Source organism: Saccopteryx leptura, chromosome 10, assembly GCF_036850995.1.
Source record: "Saccopteryx leptura isolate mSacLep1 chromosome 10, mSacLep1_pri_phased_curated, whole genome shotgun sequence".
In the NCBI taxonomy this organism is placed as follows: Eukaryota; Metazoa; Chordata; class Mammalia; order Chiroptera; family Emballonuridae; genus Saccopteryx; species Saccopteryx leptura.
This window is the reverse complement of record NC_089512.1, coordinates 74,807,871-74,833,607: the sequence shown is the minus strand read 5'-3', so window position 1 is coordinate 74,833,607 and position 25,737 is coordinate 74,807,871. Positions and strand designations below refer to the sequence as shown.

At 40.5% G+C, this 25,737-nt stretch overlaps 1 protein-coding gene and 1 non-coding gene across 4 annotated transcripts in view; one reads left to right on the top strand and one right to left on the bottom strand.

Annotated features, from left to right (window-relative positions):
• LOC136382094 (cadherin-related family member 3-like) overlaps positions 1–25,737 on the bottom strand; it is a 112,833-nt gene that overhangs the window by 62,582 nt on the left and 24,514 nt on the right. For all 3 annotated transcript variants that reach the window (XR_010747193.1, XM_066350986.1, XM_066350987.1), the window contains exon 4: positions 24,273–24,361. Coding sequence is in view for 2 of the 3 variants with exons in the window: in XM_066350986.1 (XP_066207083.1) it covers positions 24,273–24,361 (89 nt within the window). In the remaining variant the exon portion in view is untranslated. The remainder of the gene's footprint in view (positions 1–24,272; positions 24,362–25,737) is intronic.
• Positions 14,543–14,618, top strand: TRNAD-AUC (transfer RNA aspartic acid (anticodon AUC)). Its single transcript has one exon. It is a non-coding gene; the product is annotated as a tRNA-Asp (tRNA).

Genomic DNA, 25,737 nt, shown 5'->3' with positions numbered 1-25,737 from the left:
TCATTCAACATTTGCCAGTAAAAATGATGATGAAATTATTCAACTACCACAGGCCAGACAACCTCCCCTTAAATATTACAAATGAATTTTCCTAATCTCTTACATTCAGTATGTTATCTGAATGTTTCTCACAACACTCCACTAAAAGCTAAAATGAAATTAACAGGAGTTACATTTATAGTCACAAGCTGACTGTATAATGAGAACTCAGAAATTATTTTGTTTATTTGGTGGTTCTGAAGATACACTTTTGGGGGACTGTTGAGGGACAGAGAGCTGTAGAGGGGAGAACTAAACTCCTGGGACACTTGTTCATCTTGTTTTCTGTGGGATAGATGGTGGCAACCCTTCATCAACTTGTTTCTCTTAGCGTCCCACTGACTCTCATTCATACTGTCATTTAGTTAGTCTGTTATACGCTTCAAACACATTGTCTTTTAATTGTCACAACTCTGTCATAGGTTATCCCTACTTCACAGGTAGGAATACTGAGTTTAGAAAATTCAACTGGCTTGCCCCCAGTCTGAGAGCTGAGCTTTTAGTCACTTTACAGAATGTCTCCCTGCTTACCACACTGCATGCCTGAGATGAGCTTTTGCCAAAAAGGGTAGGGAAGGCCAAAGTTCCCAGATTAGGTGAGTCAAATGATTAGAAAAGTCTAGGGCAAAAATCCATTAGAGGATTACCATCAGGAGTTAATTATACTGAGAGCTACAGACTTAATAATTGTATAGGCCCAGAGATAATTTAATAGAGATGATTAAACCCAGAAGGTCTGCAAAGCAAACTAAAAATTGTTTGAAGAAATTAGTGACCTTTTATTTTATCGACTTTCTGATGAATCATCATGTCCTGACTAATTTAAATCTATCCACCCATTTCTACACATAGATAAGATGGAATTGATTTCTGCTATTTTTTGTAGAAAAAATGCTATAGAGTATTAACATTCAGGAACTGCAGAAAAATCTATCACATATTTACTTTTAAGGCAAACACAGGAAAAATGATGCCTGTTTCAGGGCTCATACAAGCATGAGGTCTGATTATATATAAATGTATATCATTTTTTTGGTCACTCTAATTTATGTTTGTAGCCACTCAAAAAACTGCAGTTTTCCATTCCATTTCAGTGTTACCTGGTTGACAGCAATTGTTTGGAAGGGAAAGCATACATTGGGAAGCAGTATTTTTATGATGCTTAATTTTTCATAAAATGAGATAGTCTTTTTAAAAAATTGATGGCACTGAAATGCACAGCGGCTGTGTTGTTCCATGAAGGTTGGAGCTGGCAGTTGCTAGGCAGCCAAGGCCATTGCGGGGAAAGCCACCTAAATGAACGATCCTCTGAATAGGAAAGCAGTTCAAGGGATGAGAAATTAACTCTCTGTGGGGCCGGCAACTTAAATTCATTCCCCATTCCCCAATTTACCTGCAAGAACACCATCAGCTGTTCAGGCAATATCTGGGCCATAGGAATAACAATGGCAGCCCTATTGTCAGGCTCCAGGGTATGTGACAATAGCTGAAAGGAGAAAATTGAAGAAAGGGGAGTCTTTGGTCCATCTGGATGGACTTATTTTTCAAAACCCAGTTTCTCTGAAAGGCTTGTTCATAACTATTCACTCTCAGAGAAGCTGGGGAATTGGAAATGTCTGAGCTTGAACTGCAGGCCAAACACAGCGAGGACAACTGGGGCCTCAGTGTTGGGTGCTCCATGTCCGTAGCATCAGTGATAATAAAAGCAACAATTCTGGTGTCTACCAGTTACGCTGGCCCAGATTCTGTGCTCAGCATCTTTCTGAAGTATCTCATTTAAGCCTTAAAATGATGCTCTGAGGTTGTACTCTTCTCAGTCCCGTTTTATAGGTGGGGAAACGGAGGCTCACAAATGTTAAAGAAATGGCCCAAGAACACATAACCAGTGAGTGGTTAAGCTGAAACCCAAACCCAGGTCTTTCTGACTCCAGAGCCGTTGTGTTTCCTCCCTGTCTTTCTGGGAGAAGGCTGATATATATTTTTTAATTTCTTTATTTATTAATTTTAGCCAGAAAGGAAGGGAGGGAGAGAGAGAGAGACAGGAACATCGATCTGCTCCTGTATGTGCCCCGACTGGGGCTCAAACTGGCAACCTCTGTGCTTCACAGCGATGCTCTAACCAACTGAGCCATCTTGCCAGGGCATTTTTTTTAACATAATATTTTAAATTGTTTTTAAATGTTTTGTATAGGGATTAAAGGAACATAGGTGGCTGAAGACAGAGTAACAGCACCGCAGTGTTACTGTTTATAGAGGAAAAGAAGGGAGACTAAGAGCAAGCCTGGAGAAACTTTCAAAATTTAAAGATCAACAAAGAAAGATGAATCAGGAAAGAAAATAAGAAATAGTTGTCATATATGTCGAAAAAAATAGCAAGAGTTTTATTATTCCAGTATAATACTAATAATATTAGCTAATATTTATTAAGTACTGTCTGTCAACCACTATTCAAAGCCCTTTACATTTTTTACCTCATTTAATCTTTATAATAGCCCTGAGGAGGCTCCTATTATTCCCCCAATTACAAATTAAAAAACTGAGACACAGAAAGACTAAGAGACTTGTACAAGATCACAGGACCAGAGAGAAGTAAAACCTAAATTTTAACCTAGGCTGTCTGACACTAGAATCTGAGCTCCTAGGCTGATAGACTGTGTTTAATTTGTTAGTTTGACGAGTTATATTATCTTGAAACAATTAGTAAATAAGTATGATATGGGCTAAATTTTTTTTATGTAACAAAATATTCTCTGATTTTTCTAAAGTACAAATACTGGCTAATCATTGATCACCTACAAATCCTTTTTATTTATTTTTTGTGTGTGACAGAGACAGAGAGAGGGGCAGATAGGGACTGACAGGAAGAGAGAGAGATGAGAAGCATCAATTCTTTGTTGTGGCACCTTAGTTGTTCATTGATTGCTTTCTCATATGTGCCTTGACCAGGTGGTGGGGGGAGGTTACAGCAGAGTGAATGATCCCTTGCTCAAGCCAGCGAGCTGGTGAGCTTTGCCCAAACCAGATGAGCCCACACTCAAGCTGGCAACCTCGGGGTTTCACGTCCCATTCCGATGCTCTATCCACTGCGCCACTGCCTAGTCAGGCATAAATCCTTGTTATAAGATATATATATATATATATATATATACTGGAAAGCCCGGTGGTCATACGAAATGACCGCTGTTCTAGATATTTTAAATTGTAATTAAAATGATTTGTGCAAAGGTGTCTGCTAATTCAAACTGAATTACCCAGGGCAGGCGGTAAGGACACCCCTTTGCTTAGTGCCCCATGGGGTTTCCCCCTTCTACTTGCTTAATTGCTTAAAGTAGAGTGCAATGAAGGAAACCACTGGTGGTACATTTCTTAAGAGCCACCGCTAGCTCAATAAATAAAGGTGATTTAAATAATAAAATGTTAATTCACATGTCAAAGATCTCTTTGTACACAACATTTCTTATGTAGATCTTTCCATCATTTTTAAGCTTGCCTTGCAGAGGACCATCAATTATTTTTAATTTTACATCCGTTCTTTCACGAACTCTTGAACAGGCAACATAAAGTTGACCGTGTCCTCTGAGGGATCAAGTATATATAATTGAGCAAACTTTCTTTTCCCGTCAGAAGGATGCAAAGTTCCAGTTTGATGGTAAACTTGACCATGAAGTTGAAAGCAATAAAGTCCTGGTCCAGGCAAGTCAATTGGTTTGTTTCCCATGGACGCAAAAGCAAACGAACTATTAATGGATCGAATGCTATCCATGTACTGTTTGCTATTTGGATGCTGATTAGTCAATAATTTATTCAAGAGTGGTGGATAATTCTCAATTAGTGGAACTACAATGTTTCCGTACTTGCAACATTGAGAAAATCCTTTCTTGCCACAATCAAATCGATTAGTTTCTAACTTGATGTTTAAGGACTGACAGTGTTCACATTTAATATTCATGTCACCAGAGAAATGCTCAAAAATTAAAGTTTCTCCATTTGAAACTGTTTTAATCCTTTTTGCGTTTCAGTCAGCATTACTCTGTCGTTTTTTTGCATTTCTCTCCTGCCTTTGTTCAAGGGACTCATTTTGTCGAGACAGGCTTTTTTGTCTTGCATCTGAGGCAAGCCTTGTTTCTCTATGCTCATCAGTCTCATTTTGCCGAGAAAGATGCATTTGCTCTGCGACTGAAGCAAGCCTTGTCTTTCTCTGCTCAGTGGTTTCTTTTTGTCGAGAAAGCCGTTTTTGTGCAGCTTTAGCTCCTTTTCTCTCCTCTTCAATGCTGTATTTTCTAGGAGGCATTCTTAAAAGAAATTACGTTAAGACGTAGTTTTTATGTAAAACAGATGATTGCCAATGCAAACAAATGTTCACCTTCCCCCTGACACACTCAATTTGCATTCAGCCGTGGCAACTTCACCCCATTGGCTAGTACAGTTACACAAGCAACCAATAAGCTATTGGCGACAAACAGACACTTAAGCTGCATATATATATATATATTGTATTTTTCTGAAGTGAGAGGCAGGGAGGCAGAGAGACAGACTCCTGCATGCACCCGACTGGGATCCACCCGGCAGGCCCACTAGGGGGCGATGCTCTGCCTATCTGGGGCCATTGCTCCTTTGTAACTGGAACCATTTTAGCACCTGAGGCAGAAGCCATGGAACCATCCTCAGCACCCAGGCCAACTTGCTCCAGTGGAGCCTTGGCTGCGGGGGGGGGGGGGGGGAGAGAGATAGAAGGGAGAGGAGTAAGGATGGAGAAGCAGATGGGCACTTCTCCTGTGTGCCTGGCCAGGAATCAAACCTGGGACTTCCACATGCAGAGCCGACACTCTACCACTGAGCCAACCAGCCAGGGCTTAAGTGAGTTACAGTTTTTGTTTTGTTTTGTTTTTGTTTGGTTTTATTTTGGTGACAGAGACAGAGAGAGTCAAAGAGAGGGACAGATAGGGACAGAGAGAGGGACAGATAGGGACAGACAGACAGGAAGGGAGAGAGATGAGAAACATCAATACATCAATTTTTGTTGCAGCTCCTTAATTGTTCATTGATTGCTTTCTCATATGTGTCTTGACCATGGGGCTACAGCAGACTGAGTAACCCCTTGCTCGAGCCAGTGACCTTGGGCTTAAGCTGGTGAACCTTGCTCAAACCAGATGAGCTCGCACTCAAGCTGGCAACCTCGAGGTCTCAAACCTGAGTCCTCCACATCCCAGTCCAACATTCTATCCACTGCACCACTGCCTGGTCAGGCAAGTGAGTTAGTTACAGTTTTAAGAATATATTTTTAAACTATAAACACAGATATGACTCTAAACTAAACATTAACCTTGCATTTTAGTCCTAAGGCCATATAAAAAGTAATAGCACCTCACCCTGAGCAGTTTCTTCAAGAAGCATGATGGGACTTACACTTGCCCTTTAAAGCCTTGGAGTTTCACACAAGATCCTTTTACTTTCCTCCAATTATTAGGGCACTCTCTTACATTCACTTTGTAAACAAAAGGAATAGTTTGCTACCTACACACTTACACTGAACTATTGGAGCCCTCATTCTTCCTAGAACAAAGCCTTATTAACCTTGTTCCAATGGTTAGCTAAAGTTAAGAGACCTCTATGCAAACATTCATCCTGCAATTTTAATACTGAACCCAGACTCAGTCTCAGGATCCTCAACACTCTTGAGCTTCTAACCATCAATGAGATAGATATGCAAGTTGAAACTGATCTGCCATCCCTGGCTGAGCCAGATGTTCCAAGTGGACTTATCCAGGTGTTTACTACACACACAGTTATGGTTACGGAATTTACAAAGCTAACTTTACAAACCTTTCTCAGGGATGACCTACACATTAAGAGCCTTCATTCAAGAGTTAATTGTTGAAGCTGGATAATTCAGTGGAATTCATTATACTGTTCTGTCTACTTTTATATATGTGAAATTTTCATTTTTATTAAATATACAGACCTAATGGATTCAGAATATTTTGGGCAGGGAAACCTGATAATGTGAATTTATAACAATAAGCTACCCAGAATGATTTTTATGTACTCTAACATTGTTTTTTTTAAAGTGATTTTTTTATTGAACTTATTGGGGTGACTGACACTGGTTAATAAAATTATACAGGTTTAAAATTAAGGTACACAATCTCACAATACCTCATCTGTATATTGTATTGTGTGCTCACCACCCCAAGTCTCATCACCATCTACCTCCCCCTTTACTCTCCTCCGCTTCCCCCCACGCCTTTTTTCTCTGCACCCTTGGGTGTACAGCTCAGTTACCTGGCGAGCTTTAAGGACTAATGAAATCAGGCTTTCTGGGGGTAGAACCCGGGCATCTCTGCTTTTTGAATTATACACATGCTCCCGCAGCCCAGTGGCCTTAGGTTTTGGCATCTGTCTTAAGGCTTCCTCAGAAACAGATCCAGAGGTGAAAATCTGTGTGCAAGTGATATATTAGTTAAGTGATCCTGGAAAATGAGAGTGGAAGTAGGAAGAGAGGACAGAGAAGGGGAGGGGCCAAGCAAGAGTGCTACCCAACGTCCACACAGGCCGTTGCAGCCTGAACCCACCAGGCAGCTGCGGTGGGGACCTCATGCCTGGGAGCTGTTCCCACCCAGGGCAAGGAGAGAGGCCATGGGAGCTGTTCCCACCCAGGGCAAGGAGAGAGGCCATTCCTACTCTTGCCCCTCATCCAGCGGTAAGCATTACCCCAGAGAGAGGTACACTCCCAGGGACTTCCTGCTCTGTGAAGTGCAAGGAAAGTCCAAGGGCAGCTGTTCTCCTGCTGAAAGAACCAAAGCACATTGAAGTTGCTGGGAGCAGGGAGCAGCACACAGAAATGCTACAAAGGTTTCCAAGGAGACCAGGGAACAGCACAGATATTACCCACTGCAATCTCTAAAGCGCCCTTTGTTGCAGCGCTGAAAACTATTGTTTGGCTGAATCATGCTAGAAAACAGAGTTTGTTACCACATTAAGACACCCGTCACCTTATGTGTGAGTAACCGAGTTCTGTCCAGTATTCTTTAGTAACTCTGATAGCAAGTCAGCTTCATTTCAACTCTGATTTGATTGGTAAGGACTACCTGGTACAGTATAGCAAGAAAACCTGTGAGCTCAGGTTGGAAAAATACCACATTCAATTAGTGATGTCTTCCACAAGCCAACAAGAAAGTGGTCACAGCTGTATCAGAGAGCTTTGCTACCTAAGAGACGGTTGGAATGGCTGGGGAGCTTTTTAAATACTGATGGCTGGGCCCCACCCCCAGAGATCCTGATTTAATTAGTCTGAAGGACCCTGGCATCTATGTTTTATTAAAAGCATTCCAGGTGATCTTATAAGAAGAACCACAGTAATACTCAGTATGACTTACCATGCTATTTCCCAGGAAACATTTTAATGCACACTTTAAAATATTAAAATAAATCCTCCAAAACCAAATATTTTATTTATAATTCCTTTCTCAATTTCATAAAGATGTTTTTTTAACATAAATGTTAGAACACAGTTTGTAAGGACTGTCATTGCCAAATCTTCATTTGACTTGTGTAAATATGCATATTGATACTTTTCACATATTCTTTAAATAATTACATTTTGATGTGCATATCTTTGTAATATAATAGCCTCTACATATGAAAAACATTGCCTGGGTGTATACCTTTGCAATTTTTAAGGCAAAAACAACAACAACAATAATATATCATGTAATTGTTCAGTGCTATTGCTTGTTACAAGTGATTTTGCAATAGCTACAGGCTACAATGTGTTACAAACTTGCATGCCATCTTGTGGAAGATGGTACACGTGCAAATATGAAGTAAATACTCCCAAAAATATTTATTAAAAATTTGACTGTGGTTTTCTATAAATACCTGCCTTTTGTGTGGAGAGTTAATGATTATTTTCTAGGTAAGTACAGCTTTTCTTAAAAATCTATTTTTCTCTAATTATGCACCATTTCAAACAAAATTGTTCTTTTGCTTGAATAACCCAGATGATGATCGCCTGAGGACTCGAACTCACTGGGCATGCCTCAGCAAACCTTTCTCCACACCCCAGGCTTTCCAAGAATGTGAGTATATGAACCAAACTTTTCTCCCCCTTCTCTTTGCTGTGACAAAGAGATGAAATTTTAAATTGATGTTAAGGTTGAAAACCAAGACATTGATGACAACTCAGAGATAAATCTTTTGGATAAATACCCAAAAGATTGTAGTTCTAGTTTTCATTTTTGTTTTCTATAATGGCTGCACCATTATGCTTTCCCACCAACAATGCTCAAGGGTTTCCAGGTTCTCCACATCCTTACCAGGACTTGCGAGGGTTGTTTTGTTTTGTCTCGTTTTTTATAATAGCCATCCTGACAGTGTAAGGTGATACCCACTGTGGTTTTCATTTGCGATTCCCTGATAGTAGTGATGATGAGCATTTTTTCATATACTTTTTGGACATTAGCATAGCTCCTTTTAGAAATGTCTAGTCAAGTCCTTAGCCCATTTTTTAATCAGGTTATTAGATTTTTGCTATTGAGTTGCAGAACTCCCGTATGTATTTTGGACAGTAACCTCTTATCAATATCTGATGGTTTGCTTATACTTTCTACCATTCTGTAGGTTGCCTTTTCACTCTGTTGATTTTTTCTATCTTTGTAAAAAGTGCAACTGGGATTTCGATAGGGATTGCATCGAATCTGTAAAACTGAAATCAGAATCTTAAAAACATATTAGTCCTCCCAAATCACAGCATTATTCACACCAGCCAAATGTAGAAACAATCAATCTAGAATGTCCATTAACAGATGGATAAAGATAACGTGGCCCTGGCTGGTTGGCTCAGTGGTAGAGCGTCAGCCTGGCGTGTGGGAGTCCCGAGTTCAATTCCCGGCCAGGGCACACAGGAGAAGCGCCCATCTGCTTCTCCACCCCTCCCCCTCTCCATCTCTCTCTTCCCCTCCCACAGCCAAGGCTCCATTGCAGCAAAGTTGGCCCGGGCGCTGAGGATGGCTCCTTGGCCTCTGCCTCAGGCGCTAGAATGGCTCTGGTCGCAGCAGAGCGATGCCCCAGATGGGCAGAGCATCGCCCCCTGGTGGGCATGCCAGGTGGATCCTGGTCAGGCGCATGCAGGAGTCTGTCTGACTGCCTCCCCGTTTGCAACTTCAGAAAAATACAAAAAAAAAAAGAAAAGAAAAGAAAATGTGGTATATACATGCAATGGAATATTATTAAGCCTTTCAAAAGAAAGAAATCTTGCTATACACAACAAAATGGTTGAACCTTGAGGGCATGTACTAAGTGAAGTAAGACAGTTACAAAAGGACAAACTACATGATTTCACTTGTAGAGGAGTGACATGGTGGGTGCCAGGTGCAGGCAGGAGGGGAATGCAGACGTGCTATTCAAAGGATGTAAAGCTTCAGCAATGTGAGACAGTTAGTTCTGGAGATCTGTTGTACAACCTTGTGTTTATCGCTGGCATTATAATGTACACTTTAAAATCACTTAACAGAGTGGATCTCAAGTGCTCTTGCCACAATAAAAATTTAAATTGAAAAAAATGAAATGAATCATTCAAGTTATCCTGCCAATACTTCCTGAGAGTTTTCCATGAATCAAGAAAAATAAGACCACTGCTTGTTTTGTGAAGGAAAGACACAAATGGAGACAATACATTTTATAAGAACATTGATATGTCTACACTACAACAAACCAATTAGGTACATACCAGCTCCATGAAGGCAGAGATTTTCATCTTTTTTCATCACTGCTGAAGCCCTACTTCCTAACAAACTGCTTAACACTAGTACAAGAGTCCCCTTATGCATGGTTTAGCTTCTTGTGGTTTTAGTTACCAGTGGCCCGCTGTGGTCCAAAAATATTAAGTGGAAAATTCTAGAAATAACCAATGCATAAGATTTATATTGCACACTGTTCTGAGTCGCACGAAGAACTCTGGTGCCATCTCTCAGGAGGCCTCCCTCTGCCCGGCCCCTCCCGCTCAAGACGCTCACTGCCCACATGTCAGCAACAGCTCTCTCAGGTGCTATATGCTTGCAGTGTTTGTGTTCAAGTCACCCTTACTTTACTTAATAATGGCCCCCAAATCCAAGATTAGTGATAGAGCAATTTGGATGTCAAAGAGAACCCTTAAGGTGATTCCTTCAAGTGAAAAGATGAGTACACTACAATAAGATATTTTGAGAGAAATGATATTCATATAACTTTTATTAGTCTATTGTTATTTTATTTTACTATTAGTCATTGTTGTCAATCTCTTATTGTGCATTATTTATACATTAAAATTTATCATAGAAATATATGTATAGAAATAAGCATAGTATTTATAGGGTTCAATACTATCTGTGATTTCAGGCATCCATAGGTGTCTTTTTTTTTTTTCAATAGCTGTCTTTAATGTGTCACCAGCTCAAAGGGGGACTACTATAAATGCTCAGTAAATGTTGGATAAGCAAGAGAATGAACATGCAACTACTATTCCTATTAAATGTTTGCATTCTTATACCCTGCATTCTTCCCTGTTTCTACAGATGAAAAGTTGTGCTTCTAATGTCAGGCACTCCACCATGCCCTGATGCCATCCCTGGTTGCCTACTTGAGGTTGTCACTCCAGCAGTTGTTGCCACTATCCCTTGCATTATTAATTTTCTCTTCTCTACTGGATTATTACCACTAAAAATACAACATGCAATAATATTTCTCATCATTCAAAAATAAAAATTTCTCTTCATACTACATCTTCCTCAAGATACAGTCCAATTTCTCTGCTCTGTGTTTTAAGAAAACTCTTTGCAAGTCATCTATGCTCACTGTCTCAATTATCCTCACCTCTGATTATCTTGAAGCTTCTTCCATCAGACTTTCATTCTCACTACTCCACTGAATGGCTCCATTTATCAAGGTCACCAAAGATCTCCATTTATTTACTCACTAAACACCTGCTATATGCCAGACACATAACTGAGTTCTAGCAATGAACATTTTGCCAGCTTCAGTGATCAGTAATCTCAGTTCTCATCACCTCAGCAGAACTCAATCAATTCTCTTTTGAAATACATCCTCTGGGCTTCTGGGAAACACTCTACTCTCCTGATCATATTTTTCTTACTGATCTTATTCAGTTTTCTCAATCCTCTTCCTCTTTCTAACTTCCAAATGTTGGGACACTTCCAGTCTCAGTTCTTGACCTTTTTCTCTTCTCTCTTGTATCCACACTTACTCCCTAGGAGATCTCATTTCATTCTGAATAATAAATTCTAAGTGTTAGTTGGTAACTCCAAATTGATGCCCCTGCCCCATGTCTTTGCTGAGCTCCAAAAATTTTAATCAAGCTGCCTAATCTTCCTGGATGTCTACCTGTCCTTCCAATCTTAACTTGTCTGAAACAAAGCACTTGATTACTCTCTTCAACCCCACTCCTCTTCAAGAGTTGCTCCAGCCAAAATCCTGGAAATCTTCTTGATTTCTCTCATTCCTTTACATCCTATGTCTAATTTGTCTACAAGTCTGTCAATATTACCTTTAAAATATATGCAACTTGCCTTGTTTAGTAGTGAAGGATACTATCTCTGTAACTCACTTTGTAGTAAATAAAATAAGTGATTGATGGATGAATACAAGGATGGGTAGCTGAGTGATAATAAAGACATGGCAAAATATTAACTATAGAATCTAGTGATGGATATATGTGTGTTCACCCTTTCAATTTTTTAGCTTTTGACTTTTCAACATGTTTGAAATTTGTCATAATAAAACATTGGAGAAAAAAAATTGAAGATTCCAATTACTTCTCACAACCCCAACTGCCATCATCCTAGACCAAGCCACCATCATCTCTCACCTGAACTATTGCAGTCATCTCTAAATGGTCTCTCTGCTTCCAATCTTGCCTTTTACAGTTATTTTTTTATTCACACAAAAGCCAGCATAATTTTTTAAATATACAAATAATAAAATTTGTCCCTCTGCCCAAAATGTCCCAAAAAAACCACATTAATCAAAATAAAGTCAAGTCCTTACAAATGTTTAAAAAGATCTTTGTAGTATGGTTGCTGGCTGTAGTGTCATCATTTCTCCCTCTCACTCTTTGCTTTTTAGCTACATTGGTTTCTTTGTAATTCTGTAAGTATGCTGACCCTGTTTCTGCCCCAGGGCTTTTGCACTTATTGTTGTCCTTGTCTGCAATATCCTATCCCAAGATACATGCATAGTTCCCTCCCTCACTTCATTCAGGTCTCTGATCAAATGTCACCTCCTCTCCCTTAACCATCCTATTCAAAATAATACAAACCATTGCCCCTTCTCCTCATCATTCTCTTTCCCTTTGCCCTACTTTATTATTATCTTTTCCAAACCACTTACTATCTGACATTACATCATTTATTTATACCTTTGATTGTTCTCAATTTTCTTCACTAGACTGTTAACTCCAAGACTTTACATGCCATATTTAATGTTTTATTCTTAGCACCTGTAATAGAATAGTCACTCAAGAACTATTCATGCATCATGGCCAGTTAGTTCAGTTGGTTAGAGTGTAGTCTGGAAGCACAGAGGTTGCCAGTTCAATCCCCAGTCAGGACACATGCAGGAATAGTATGATGTTTCTCTCCCTCCCTCCCTCTCCCCCCCTCCCCCCTTCCTCTCTCAATAAAATGAATAAGTAAAAATTAAAAAAAGAAAAAAAAAAAGAGCTATCTATATACAATGGATAAATTGAGGTTTCAAAACAGTTCTGGCCCTGGCCGGTTGGCTCAGCGATAGAGCGTTGGCCGGGTGTTTGGAAACCCCCGGTTCGATTCCCAGTCAGGGCACACAGGAGAAGCACCCATCCGTTTCTCCACCTTTCCCCCTCTCCTTCCTCTCTATCTCTCTTTTTCCCTCCCGCAGCCAAGGCTCCATTAGAGCAAAGCTGGCCTGGGTACTGAGGATGGCTCCATAGCTTCAGCCTCAGGCACTATTTGGGCACTTATAATAGCAGCTCTTTGTTGAATCAACCTCTCTCATTCTCATTCCCTAAGAGTTTACAGTCCAGATGTCTCCCACCTAAAATTCCTGGTGGTCATATGGCCTAGGCCTGAGCCACAGTAATTGGTTAAGGGCTAGCACACGAAGCAGTCAGAACCATGAGGATGACCTGAACTCTGGAAGAGAGTTTTAGAAAGGTCTCAAACTGGTAGGCTGTAGGGACTCAGATCCTTGCCCTCTACATGTTATCAAAGTGGAGGACAGAAGAGACTGAAGTTCATGGGTCCTATAGTAAACCAGCATATGTCATGCCCTGCTTACATCATGGGAACCCAGAATTCAGCTGTGCTGGAAGCACAGTCCTTTAAGTTGTTGCAGCCAAAAACCTCTTTTGGATCAACTTTTCTGTTAGTTCCAACCACTCGGATTTTAATATACTGTCTGAATGATTAAGGGTTACAAAAGAAAGAAACAAACTCCAACTTATTAATTCTGCCTCCAAAATATGTTCAATAGTTGGATACATTTTTACCTATTTGATGTGTTTTTCCACACACAAAACTTACAAAAATTGAAAATGTAAATGCTATTCAAAGGACAACATGGACCTTTTCCTTAAAATGATTATACTTAAAAACAACGCATGAAAACCAGAATGGGCACCCAAAACTATAAAGCAAAATTTACATATTCTGGTTTCTAACTCAATAGACTCATCTCTTCCCCCTTTAATGTTTGTTTTACAGCTAAGTTATGAAGCAGGAGTATATAATTAAAATCTTTATATTCATAATTATAAGCTCTAATGCAGTGTAATTATTGAGTCATTTGATAATTCCACCACTAATTATGCCTCTTAGAATTTCCAAATACCACTTTACCATAAAATCTGATCATGGTCAGCCTTCAGTCAATATATTTGACTGCATGGAAAATGTTGTTTATTTCCATATATAGTCTGTGTCCTACATTTATTCATTGCATCTAATTTATCAAAAAGGGAAAAATAATATCATCTTTTTATCTTTCAAGGGCTACCATAAAACTTTCATGAATTATTCTTTATTAGAATTTTTTTTTTTTGCCTGACCTATGGTGGCGCAGTGGATAAAGCATTGACCCAGAACACTGAGGTCGCTGGTTCCATACCCTGCGCTTGTCTGGTCAAGGCACATATGGGAGTTGAAGTTGATGCTTCCTGCTCTCCTCCCTTTCTCTCTCTCTCTCTCTCTTTCTCTTCTCTCTCCTCTCTAAAATTAATAAATAAAAGAAAATAAATAAAAACATAGATTCTCTCATTTAAAAAAAAGAATTTTTTAAAATCTGTCCAACAATTTATTAGAATGCTGGTTTAGCTCATTTTTTCCTTAGCCCATGATATAATTCCCAAAAGAAAATAAAAGTTTATTAATGAAATAAAAATATATATCTAGGATCTATATGCTAAGATTTGTCATAAATTTTGAGATACCTTGAATGAGTTTACCTTGAAATGAATATATTAAAACTTATTTCAGCCCTGGCCGGTTGGCTCAGCGGTAGAGCGTCGGCCTATCGTACGGAGGACCCGGGTTCGATTCCCGGCCAGGGCACACAGGAGAAGCGCCCATTTGCTTCTCCACCCCTCCGCCATGCTTTCCTCTCTGTCTCTCTCTTCCCCTCCCGCAGCCGAGGCTCCATTGGAGCAAAGATGGCCCGGGCGCTGGGGATGGCCCTGTGGCCTCTGCCTCAGGCGCTAGAGTGGCTCTGGTCGCAACATGGCGACACCCAGGATGGGCAGAGCATCGCCCCCTGGTGGGCAGAGCATCGCCCCATGGTGGGCGTGCTGGGTGGATCCCGGTCGGGTGCATGCGGGAGTCTGTCTGACTGTCTCTCCCTGTTTCCAGCTTCAGAAAAATGAAAAAAAAACAAACAAAAAAACAAACAAAAAAAAACTTATTTCATAAAAATATGTCAATTCCATCCCAATTTCATCCTTCCTAACCTCAATCTTATTCTCTTCCCTCTCCACTATCTCCTCATGCTGTCTGTCCTCAAAACCTGGACTTATTTTCATAAGGTCTTAATTACCTGTTTTGGTAGGCACAATAAGCACAACATACTATTTGAAAGATAACTTTTGGCCCTGGCCAGTTGGCTCAGTGGTAGAGCGTCGGCCTGGCGTGCAGGAGTCCCGGGTTCGATTCCCAGCCAGGGCACACAGGAGAAGCGCCCATCTGCTTCTTCATCCCTCCCCCTCTCCTTCCTCTCTGTCTCTCTCTTCCCCTCCCGCAGCCGATGCTCCATTGGAGCAAAGTTGGCCCGGGCGCTGAGGATGGCTCCTTGGCCTCTGCCCCAGGCACTAGAATGGCTCTGATTGCAACAGAGTGACGCCCTGGATGGGCAGAGCATCGCCCCCTGGTGGGCGTGCCAGGTGGATCCCGGTCGGGCGCCTGCGGGAGTCTGTCTGCCTCCCTGTTTCCAGCTTCAGAAAAATAAAAAAAATAAAAAAAAGAAAGATAACTTTTAGGGTATATGTTTATGTCACCATTGAGAGAGGAAAATACGTATTGAGTAAGATGACTCTCTGGCCCACATCTTGTTAATAACAGTCAGTAGCAGCTACACAACTTCAACCTCAAAAAGTAGGATTCTTAAAGCAGAATTGAGTTGAAATAACATACTTAGACTTCTACAACGGACTTTCAATGTAATAAACAATAGGGAAAGACACATGCCACCCCCTCACCACCAATAGGCCCACCACCACTGAACCAGGGATGTCTAAAAGATCATACTGGGGGTGGGAAGAGTTGTACTTTGAATGAAGTGTGACATAGAGAGTAGGGGAAGAGTTGAGACCTGGGGAAGCATCGGGAGGACCTAACCTGTGCAGCGGGGAGTGCGGTCAGCCCCCAGTCACTCAGGGATGTCATTACTGTAGTATGGGAAAGAAGGTGGGTCTTCTCTCTGCATCCCATCGCTGACTTGTCCTTTGGGACATTCCCTCACTGACCACTCACACTTTTTGTTTGAAATTAGGTATCTACTCCAGCTTTCCTCCGATGGTTGCTATCAGTGTACATCTTTCTTCATGCCTTTACTTTGAACCTGTTGGAGTTTTTATATCTAAAGTAGGTTTTTGCAGTCTGATAATCTTTGTCTTTGAATTGGTACATTTAGACCCTTTGTATTAGCTGAATCAATATATACTGTGTTTGTAACTGTTCTCTACTCATTGCATTTACTCTTTGGGTTATTCCTTCTTTTGTTTTAACTGATTATATTATCCCATTTTTATATCCTCTTTTTGGCATATCAATTTTGCTTATTTTAATTTTTTTAGTTATTGTCTCAGAGTTTCCAATATACATTTTTTCCAGTACACATTTTTTAATTAATGTAAGTATAGGTTTGAATAACACAATGACACTTTATAGTGCAAGTATCTTATGCCAGAGTATGTCCAAGTCCTCTCCTGTCACTTATGACATTGCTATCATCCATTTCATTTATCATATGCTATAATCTTTTCAAACATTATTACTATTAAAGTTATATTTTATATACATTAAAAATAAAAACATTGTTTTACCTTTATTTATTTCTCATGTTCTTTCTTTCTTTATGTAGACTTGAGTTTCTGACCTATGTGATTCTCCTTCTTGCTGACCAACTTGCTTTAACATTTTCAGGTCAGTTGTGCTGGTAATAAATGTCTTCAGTTTTTGCTTGTCTGGGAAGATATTTCTCTTTTGCTTTGAAGGATAATTTCAATGGATATCGACTTACTGGTTGATTGGGTTTTTCCCCAACACTTTCAGTACTTCATTCTACTCTCTTCTTGCTTGCATGGCTTCTATTGAAAAGTCTCCTACATTTCTTATGCTTGTTCTTTTACAGGTAGGGTGTTTTTTTCTATGACGTCCTACGAGATTGGGGGCGCAGAGAGAGTTCTGAATCTTGAATATAATTTATCTAGGGCCATCTGTGTGTACCAGTGTGTAGGTAGGTGTGGGTGTGTGTGTGGGGGGGGGGGGAGTGTCCCAGGTGAGATAAGGCTCAAGAAAACTCTTTTTCCCTAAAGAATAGGTTTTTGTTATGGGAAAGGCTCTGGATTCAGTTCACAATGAATCTTTTCTCTGCTCTCTTCCAGAGACAGAAGTTGATCTTTCCCAGACCTTCCCTGTGAGAACTTAATGTAGTCCTTGATGTAAAAACCAATGAAAGAATAAGGCCCCTAGGACTGTGGTACCCGTAAATGTCTCACTCTCATACTAGTCCATACTCAGACTCCAACAATTCATCAGAATTACCACATAAGTCTTAATACAAGGTTATGTATCTAGCAATTTCTGCATCAAGTAAGCAGAACTTTCTGTTACTCTGTATTTAATTGACTATCCAGGTTTTGATGTACTGATTTGCTCTGGTATGTCAAGAAAAGTAATTGATTTTTAGTTTGTTCATGATGAGAGGTCCCACTGCACCTATATCTTGAAACACCCCCTTAACTAGAGTGTCAGGGATCTTAAAACATGTGCAGTAGCAATAGTGGTGCCTCATCTCATGAAAAGTCTTAGTCCTGGAACTTAGGGGTTCTATCTATGGATGAAATCCAGTCTTGTTACATGAATTACTATGAAACAGATCCTCACCTGAAATTTCAACTTTTGTTATTGTAAAGCCAGTAGCCACAGCCATCATCACAGCCGCCTGGCCAGTGCAGGTTTGCATTTGATTCGGACAAATGGTAATGAAACAATGGAGTCAAGAACTGGTGGGCCATCATCTTTATCCGAGCTTGCACCCAGCAGGCAAGAAATTCACACAGTGGGAAAACACTTCCCTTTCCATTCAGGGCTTCCAAAGCCACTGGCATATCCGAGTTTCCTAATACAGTGTGTCCATAAAGTCATGGTACACTTTTGACTGGTCACGGGAAAGCAACAAAAGACGATAGAAATGTGAAATCTGCACCAAATAAAAGGAAAACTCTCCCAGTTTCATACCTATTCAGTGCAGTTCGATGTGGGCTCACGCACAGATTTTTGAGGGCTCCTTAGGTAGCTATCCCGTATAGCCTCTACAGACTTGTCACTGGCTGATGGTCTACCAGAACGGGGTTTCTCCACCAAACTGCCGGTTTCCTTCAACTGCTTATCCCACCGAGTGATATTATTCCTATGTGGTGGCGCTTTATTATAAACGCGCCGATATTCACGTTGCACTTTGGTCATGGATTTGAATTTAGCAAGCCACAGAACACACTGAACTTTCCTCTGTACCATCCACATCTCGACTGGCATGGCCATGGGCTGCTCCGCTGTATACACGGTGTTACGTCATCATCTGCACGTGCGCACATGCTGCCACATCATCCTACAGAAACTGGGAGGGTTTTCCTTTTATTTGGTGCAGATTTCACATTTCTTTTGTTGCTTTCCTGTGACCGGTCAAAAGTGCACCATGACTTTACGGACACACTGTATTAAAGATTTCTACCTCACCAGCCTTATTTACCTCTGTTTCCCATCTTCTTTCTGCACAAATTGGCTTCTCCTTCACCACTCTGCCATCTTGACTGCTTCTCCTCTCCTCCATGTGGCCTTTCTCTGCTCTCCTCTAGCATGGATTCCTCTGCCTCATTTTATAGTGTAGAAATCAAAACCTTTAATTCAATATACAAACAAGGAAGTCTCTGATACAAAGTCACTTAGGGTGGGAAAGGCTTAGTCTTAAAACTAAGCTTTAGGCTATAATGACCCTGCCCGCTTACAGCCTGTCTCCCACACCCAATGCAAACTATAAGCAAGCAAACCTATATATATTTACAAACTTATTTGACCAACAATTATTATAACAATCCCAGAGATGTTACATTATATCAATCTTCCAGTAGGATCTAATATAATCTTTATACTCTGTGGAATGCTAGTCAATAAGTAAAATGTTAACAGATGTTAAATTGTATTTAAAAGTGCTGTGAGAAAATAATTAGAAGAAAATGCTATTAAATAAATACCTCTCTATTAGAGCACTCAGGGCATTTAACATACTGTATATTTTGAATTGAGAAGACATATGAAGACCTTATTTCCCAACATTATTTGATCACAGGATCTTTTATTTTTCAGATGGAGCATTTGGTAGAGCTTGTGTTTTGTGTAAGCAATTTGGAAATATTTGGTATGATAGGAAACATACAGGCTTTAGAGCAAAATGGACATGAGTTTGAGTCACAACTGCACTACTTACTCTTTAGGCAAATTATTTTATCTCTATTAGCCTAAATACCCCTTATCTATGAATTAAAGATATAATATTCTAGCTTATTGGGGCATTTTTTAATATCAGATGAGACCATAGTATCTACTTTGGGAATTAAATGAAGATTCAGTTATAGAAGGTATGTGCCTGTCACATGATAAACATTTAACAGTTATTAATTGTATCGTTATTATAACACATCAGGCCCCAAAACAGTGGTAAGCTCTTGTCCAGATTAAAACAAGGTTTTCTCTGAATCAATATGAAGACTCAGACAAATGAATATTGTTGCCCAGTCATGAGTACTTGAACAACATATCCGGTTTGATACACTGTGTTAGAAGAACGTGTATAGCAGTGTGTCTAAATGTAAGTTTCCGCAGCCTATGTCACCCCATATTTGGTAAAATTCACAAAGAACACTGCATTAACCTTCCAAGTATGGTCCAGGAACCAGTTATCTTCAGAGAAAAGTATAGATTCAGGGCCAGAAGCATTTAATCTATATAAACAGGCATTTGGTAGGACTTCATCTGAAATAAATTACTTGCATTAATTGGATAGTAAGTCATTATATTGCATGTTAGAGGCACTGCTCAACTCTATTTGACCATGATGTGCATTCCACACTAAAATATCAACATGGAGGGTGAGCTGTCCTGGGAAACACCAGGGAAGCCACTGCACTATGATATCTGATCTTCTTATGACTGGACTGCTCAGAGCTGGATGTAGTACTGTAATCTTGAATGTGTTGACTTGGAGCAATATACATGATTAGAAGGCTTAATATTGCATTTTATAAAGGGAGCTGTGACCTCTCCAGTCCCACCCTGGATGTAGTATTGTTCTACTGGGAGGAAGATGAGACAGATAGGGGGAAGGGAAACCCTGACAACAGCAGTGTTTTTTGTGTGTAATTACTTAAGTGTATTCAATGCTTTTAAAAAGCACATGAACAATGCTTCAAATATTAGTGGCCATCTATTTGTTTAAATAAAATGTAAAAGGCAAGTTGCCTTGAACAATGACCTCTAAGTAACATTACCAAAATTGTGAATGTTGAAACTATAGCATCAACATGTATTATTCTCTCATTTTTAGCCAATTTGGGAAACTGATACAATATTAAAAATTAAAAACATGATATTCTTGTCCATCAGGCAACTAGCTAAAAATGTTACACCTTAATAATGCCATAACCATTCCATCCAGCATCAAAAATTAATACAGTAATGTACATTTTGTCACTTGTAAGATATTTTACAGTTTAAAACTACTTTCAAGTTCATTATCATGTGGAAGAAAACAATAGGAGAGAAGACAAAGCAGATATCCTCTCCCCAGTTTTTCAGTTGGAACAGAAAGGCAGAACTGTTAAAGGACTTTTCAGCAGCGAAGTTCAGATTTAAATCCAATCCTCTCGGCACAGTCCTAATTTCCTCCCCCTCCCACTGTGTTGGTAACTGGAAGATACCTATCCTGAAAATAAGCGCATTCCTGGGGCATTTATTTAAAGCCTGAGGATGAGACCCAGCACTTCAAAATACAAATTAATTCTACCAGAGAGCTGTATTGTCTCTCAACAGTGTGTGGTAGCCCCTGTTCTTGTTCAAGATCCCCAAGAACAACATGGCTTGGCATCTTTTCTCAATACCCAAGGGTTCTCTGGGCCTGCTTGTGCAGGTGGAATTGTGATAAGGTGCCAAGGAACTGTAAAACTTAGCACTAGCAAGGCCATTTTAAAGTGTCAGGCCTCCTAACCCCTCCTTTCTGTGGATAAAGGAAAGAGAAGAATGCAGGAGCTTCCTGGATTACAAGGGCAACTGGGTCATCTAGCCATAGTTTAGCTGATTCCTAGAATTCTCTGAAAGGGTGACTGGGGCCACTTGCCACACAGAGCAAAGAAGATAGAACTTATCTAAAAACCTTAGAAAACAATGTTTATGTACCTTACTCAAGAATTCCTATCCTACGGGTCTACCATATCATGCTTTTTAACTTAAAATTTTTTTAAATTTCTTTTGAATGCTGATGAACAAATATTTCTCTCCTGCAAACTACTACCTTCTTTATTTGATCCAGCTAATAACACTGTTTTGTCTTTTCCAAACAGCTCCAGATATATGAAAAAGATTTATATAGGCGGATGGGGATCCTCAAACCCCTCAGTGAGATCTTCTGAGCATGGCTTTTAACATACCAGGAGGCAGAAAAAGCCCAATAGAGATCAGGGGAACTACCAGCTTTTAGGATACACCCTTAAAGGCTCCAACACCACAAAGGGGTCTCATAGGATGCAATCTGGGTCCTACTTCAATAGTGGAAAGGAAGGTAATTGAGCTAAAGCCTGCCAGAGTTACATGCCTCTGCTGTGAGGAAACAGGGACACTGGAAGGTAGGCTTCCCCCTCGCTCTTCTAAGGGAGGGTCCAGTCTCTTCCAGCCCTGCTCCAGTCACCTATGACCTAACCTTGCCCAGAATGCTGGGGTTTGCCACTGAAGGCTGAAGGTGCCTAGGGCCGTCGGCCCCATCTACGACACTGTGGACGAGCCTAGGGTATTTCTTCCAAGAAGCAGGTAAACTGATCTCATTTGCACAAGGGCCACTTAACTATGTCTTGCTTAATAGTCAGGTTTTTTATTCTTCCCTCGAAGGTCTCTGTTGTGGGTGTTGATAGTTCTACTTTCTGCTGCTTTGTTTAATATATAGTGTTTCCTTTATTCCTCCTACCTCAATGCCCCACTCATATTTCAGGCTGGGACCTACTCCTAATTTAGAGCTCTCTTTCCCCCTTTTGCCAACTTCTATTATGAATCTACCTTTGCCACCCAGCTTAGTGTATCCCAAAGTTCTCTTTACCAAGCCACAGTTGCAGAGCTCCAGGGAAAAGCAACCTGGTCTCATCTCTTCAGGCAGAGGAGAACAGAAGCTTCATATCCACGCATGCTACAGATGGCTTTTCCAGTCTGCCTCAATCATTACCAGCTAGAAGCAGTGGTCATTGGGACTTGGACGTGAGCTGCAAAGTATAGAATTGTGACAACAATTCCAGTGCCATGCGGACTTTTCCTGGAGGTGGACTTTTCCTGGACTCCTGCTCCTTGTGACAGCTCCTAACAGTGAACTGGGGTTGGGTTGCATTTTTCAGGGATTTGGCATGGTGATGGGCCCAACTTGGACTTGGTGAACATGTTAAGGACACTACTCTTTTATGGATTCTTGCTGTATTGGCCAAGAGTTTGCTTTAATCACTGTAAAAAAAAAATAAAAGACTGGATAAAGAAGATGTGGCACATATACACCATGGTATACTATTCAGCCATAAGAAATGATGACATCGGATCACTTACAACAAAATGGTGGGATCTTGATAACATTATACGGAGTGAAATAAGTAAATCAGAAAAAAAAAGAACTGCAGGATTCCATACATTGATGGGACATAAAAACGAGACTAAGAGACATGGACAAGAGTTTGGTGGTTATGGGGGGGGGGGGGGGGAGGAAGGAGAGAGAGGTAAAGGGGGAGGGGGAGGGGTACAAAGAAAACTAGATAGAAGGTGACGGAGCACAATCTGACTTTGGGTGATGGGTATGCAACAGAATTGAATGACAAGATAACCTGGACATGTTTTCTTTGAATATATGTACCCTGACTTATTGATGTCACCCCATTAAAATTAATAAAAATTTATTTATTAAAAAAAAAAAGAATTCCTATACTTGGACTCATCCTAAAGTCATGAGAGTAATGTATACCTCTAGACCCCTGGTCAGCAAACTGCAGCTCGTGAGCCAAATGCAGTTCTTTGGCTCCTTGAGTGTGGCTCTTCCACAAAATACCACATGTGGGTGCTACCTCAATAAGGAACGTACCTACCTATAGAGTTTAGGTTAAAAAAATGTGGCTCTCAAAAGAAATTTCAATTGTTGTACTGTTGATATTTGGCTCTGTTGACTAATGAGTTTGCTGACCACTGCCCAGACAAAGGGATCATAAACCCCTTCTTACCCACTCCAACCAGTACTTGATTTTGTATAAAAGCAGTGTTGGTCAAATAAGTTTGTAAATATGATATATAGGTTTGCTCGCTTATAGTTTGCATTGGGTGTGGGGGACAGGCTGTAAGCAGGTAGGGTTGTTATAGCCTAAGGCTTAGTTTTAAGACTAAGCCTTTCCCACCCTAAATGACTTTGTATCAGAGACTTCCTTGTTTGTATATTAGATTAAAGGTTTTGATTTCTACACTATAAAATGGGGCAGACTAGGAGCTTGCTCTCGCTCGGTTCCTGAGATTAGCATTAGAGGAGAGCAGAGAAAGGCCACGTGGAGGAGAGGAGAGGCAGCCAAGATGGCAGAGTGCTGAAGGAGAAGCCAGTTTGTACAGAGTTTGTGCAGAGAGAAGGAGATGGGGAACAGAGGTGAATGAAATTGGTGAGGTTAGAAACCTTTCATTTTAGGAAACTCGGATGAGTCAGTGGCTTTGGGAGCCCTGAATGGAAAAGGAAGTGTTTTCCCACTGTATTTCTTGACTGCCGGGTGCAAGCTAGGATTAAAGCTAATGGCCCACCAGTTCTTGGCTCCATTGCTTCATTACCGTCTGTCCGAATCTAATGCAAACCTGCATGGGCCAGGTGGCTGTGATGGTGGCCATGGCTACTGGCTTTACAAGCAGGCTCAGAACTGTATGAGGGCCTACATGATTTGGGATTGCGCCCCTTGTAGCTAGCCAAATAATTAATAAACTCCTCAAAAATTCATCTGGACTTGGTGTCTTGGTGGAACTCGCTGGTTACATTACAACAGAATGCACTAAAACAGAAGCAATTACTCACAGTCCAGCCCTAAATCATTTTCACCTGAAATGTCCTGATGTTTGGGACCTGAATTGTGGTATAATGCACTGCTTATGCCTGTGGCTTTATATATGAATGCAGTCACATGTAAAAAAACTACCAGGCACTGATCTTCTCTGCCCCAAACAGTAAATTACCTCCAAAACAGCATCCTCTGGATCCTTGGCCATTGCTCTGTAAATGACCGTGCCCAGGGCAATGTCTTCTAGGATATAAATCTCAGTACCTGTCAGAAAATGTGTAATAGGTATCATAAGCCAAAAAACCCTCATCCACTCCTGGACTTTAGATAAAACTTAAGGCATTTTGCTCAGCACAGACATTTTTATAAGGTGATTCTCATTAATTGTAGTAATCACAGGCATAATAACACTAATAACACCATTTGTAAAGTATCGTGTCAGGTAGAGAGAAAAGAGATTTATATATTTAAACAATAACAGTATTAAATATTTTCTGATTGCTAAGCACTTGACATCATTGGTGATGTTATTATTTCTATTTTACTGAGGTTTAGTGTCATGGAGACAATGATTACTCAGAAACCACATGGTGTGCACTGAGGGACCGAGAGGAGACCGCCTCACAGTCCCCTCTACAGGTTTCATGAGAAGGCCCTGACCCCCAGGCCTTACAGGTATTTATTGATACACACAAAATAGAAGCAGGGAAAGAATGAAGAACTCAGGAAGCAGAGAAGAAAATGAGGAAGTCAGGAAGGGGAACTCTTTAGAGTTGATTGAAGGGCAAGCAAGTGGCTCAGATGTCCTCACCCATTGATTAATCAGAATTGCTGATTCTCTCCTTATTGTGCTGCATTCAGCACAGTGCTGTGTTCAGTACTTTTACCAGTAAAGCCACTATGCTCTTTGCCTCAGGGCACTGAATTCCCTGTTTTATGTTCCTATTCAGGGCCTCTACAGTTTAGAAAGATTGAGTAACTGACTCACAGTTACACAAGTAATACATTACTATTGTGTGATGATTTTATTGTCTGTCTTTTCCTCAAGTTTGTCCTCTTTCTAAGCCATTTTGAAAACAGCAGGGACCACAAACTTGCCAATGTACTGGTCAGATCACTCTTCTGGGATCAGGAGCTGAGGCCTGAGGGAACAATGCACCCCTAAGAAGCTGTGCCTCCATTTTCCAGGGGGCAGGCTTTGCGGATAACAAAGGAGTCCGCAGGCCTGCCTGACCCATAGCTAAGACCCTGGCATGGCCATCCCACGAGAAAATGTTATGGAGCATCCACAAGCAACCTGGCTTCACTGTTTTAGAAGTTGAAAGCACAGAATTTCACCTTGAATCTGCCCTTGAGGTGTTTATCATCTGTTAGGGAAGGGGATGAAGAAGACTAACATTTATTCAGCACTACTGCATGCCCAGCACAACAGCAGGTTGCCATGTTAACACATTATCTCAAGTGAGTTTCATCAAAAGGAGATTAATATCTCAGTTTAAACAATGAGGAAACTGAGGCTCAGACAAGATTAGTAACTCTCTCCAGTTTATGGGCACCGCAACATCTAAACCTCAAGTGTTTGTTTTCAACAGGGAACATGAATCATCCAGATGCAGTTCGAAAATATTTGACTACAGAGA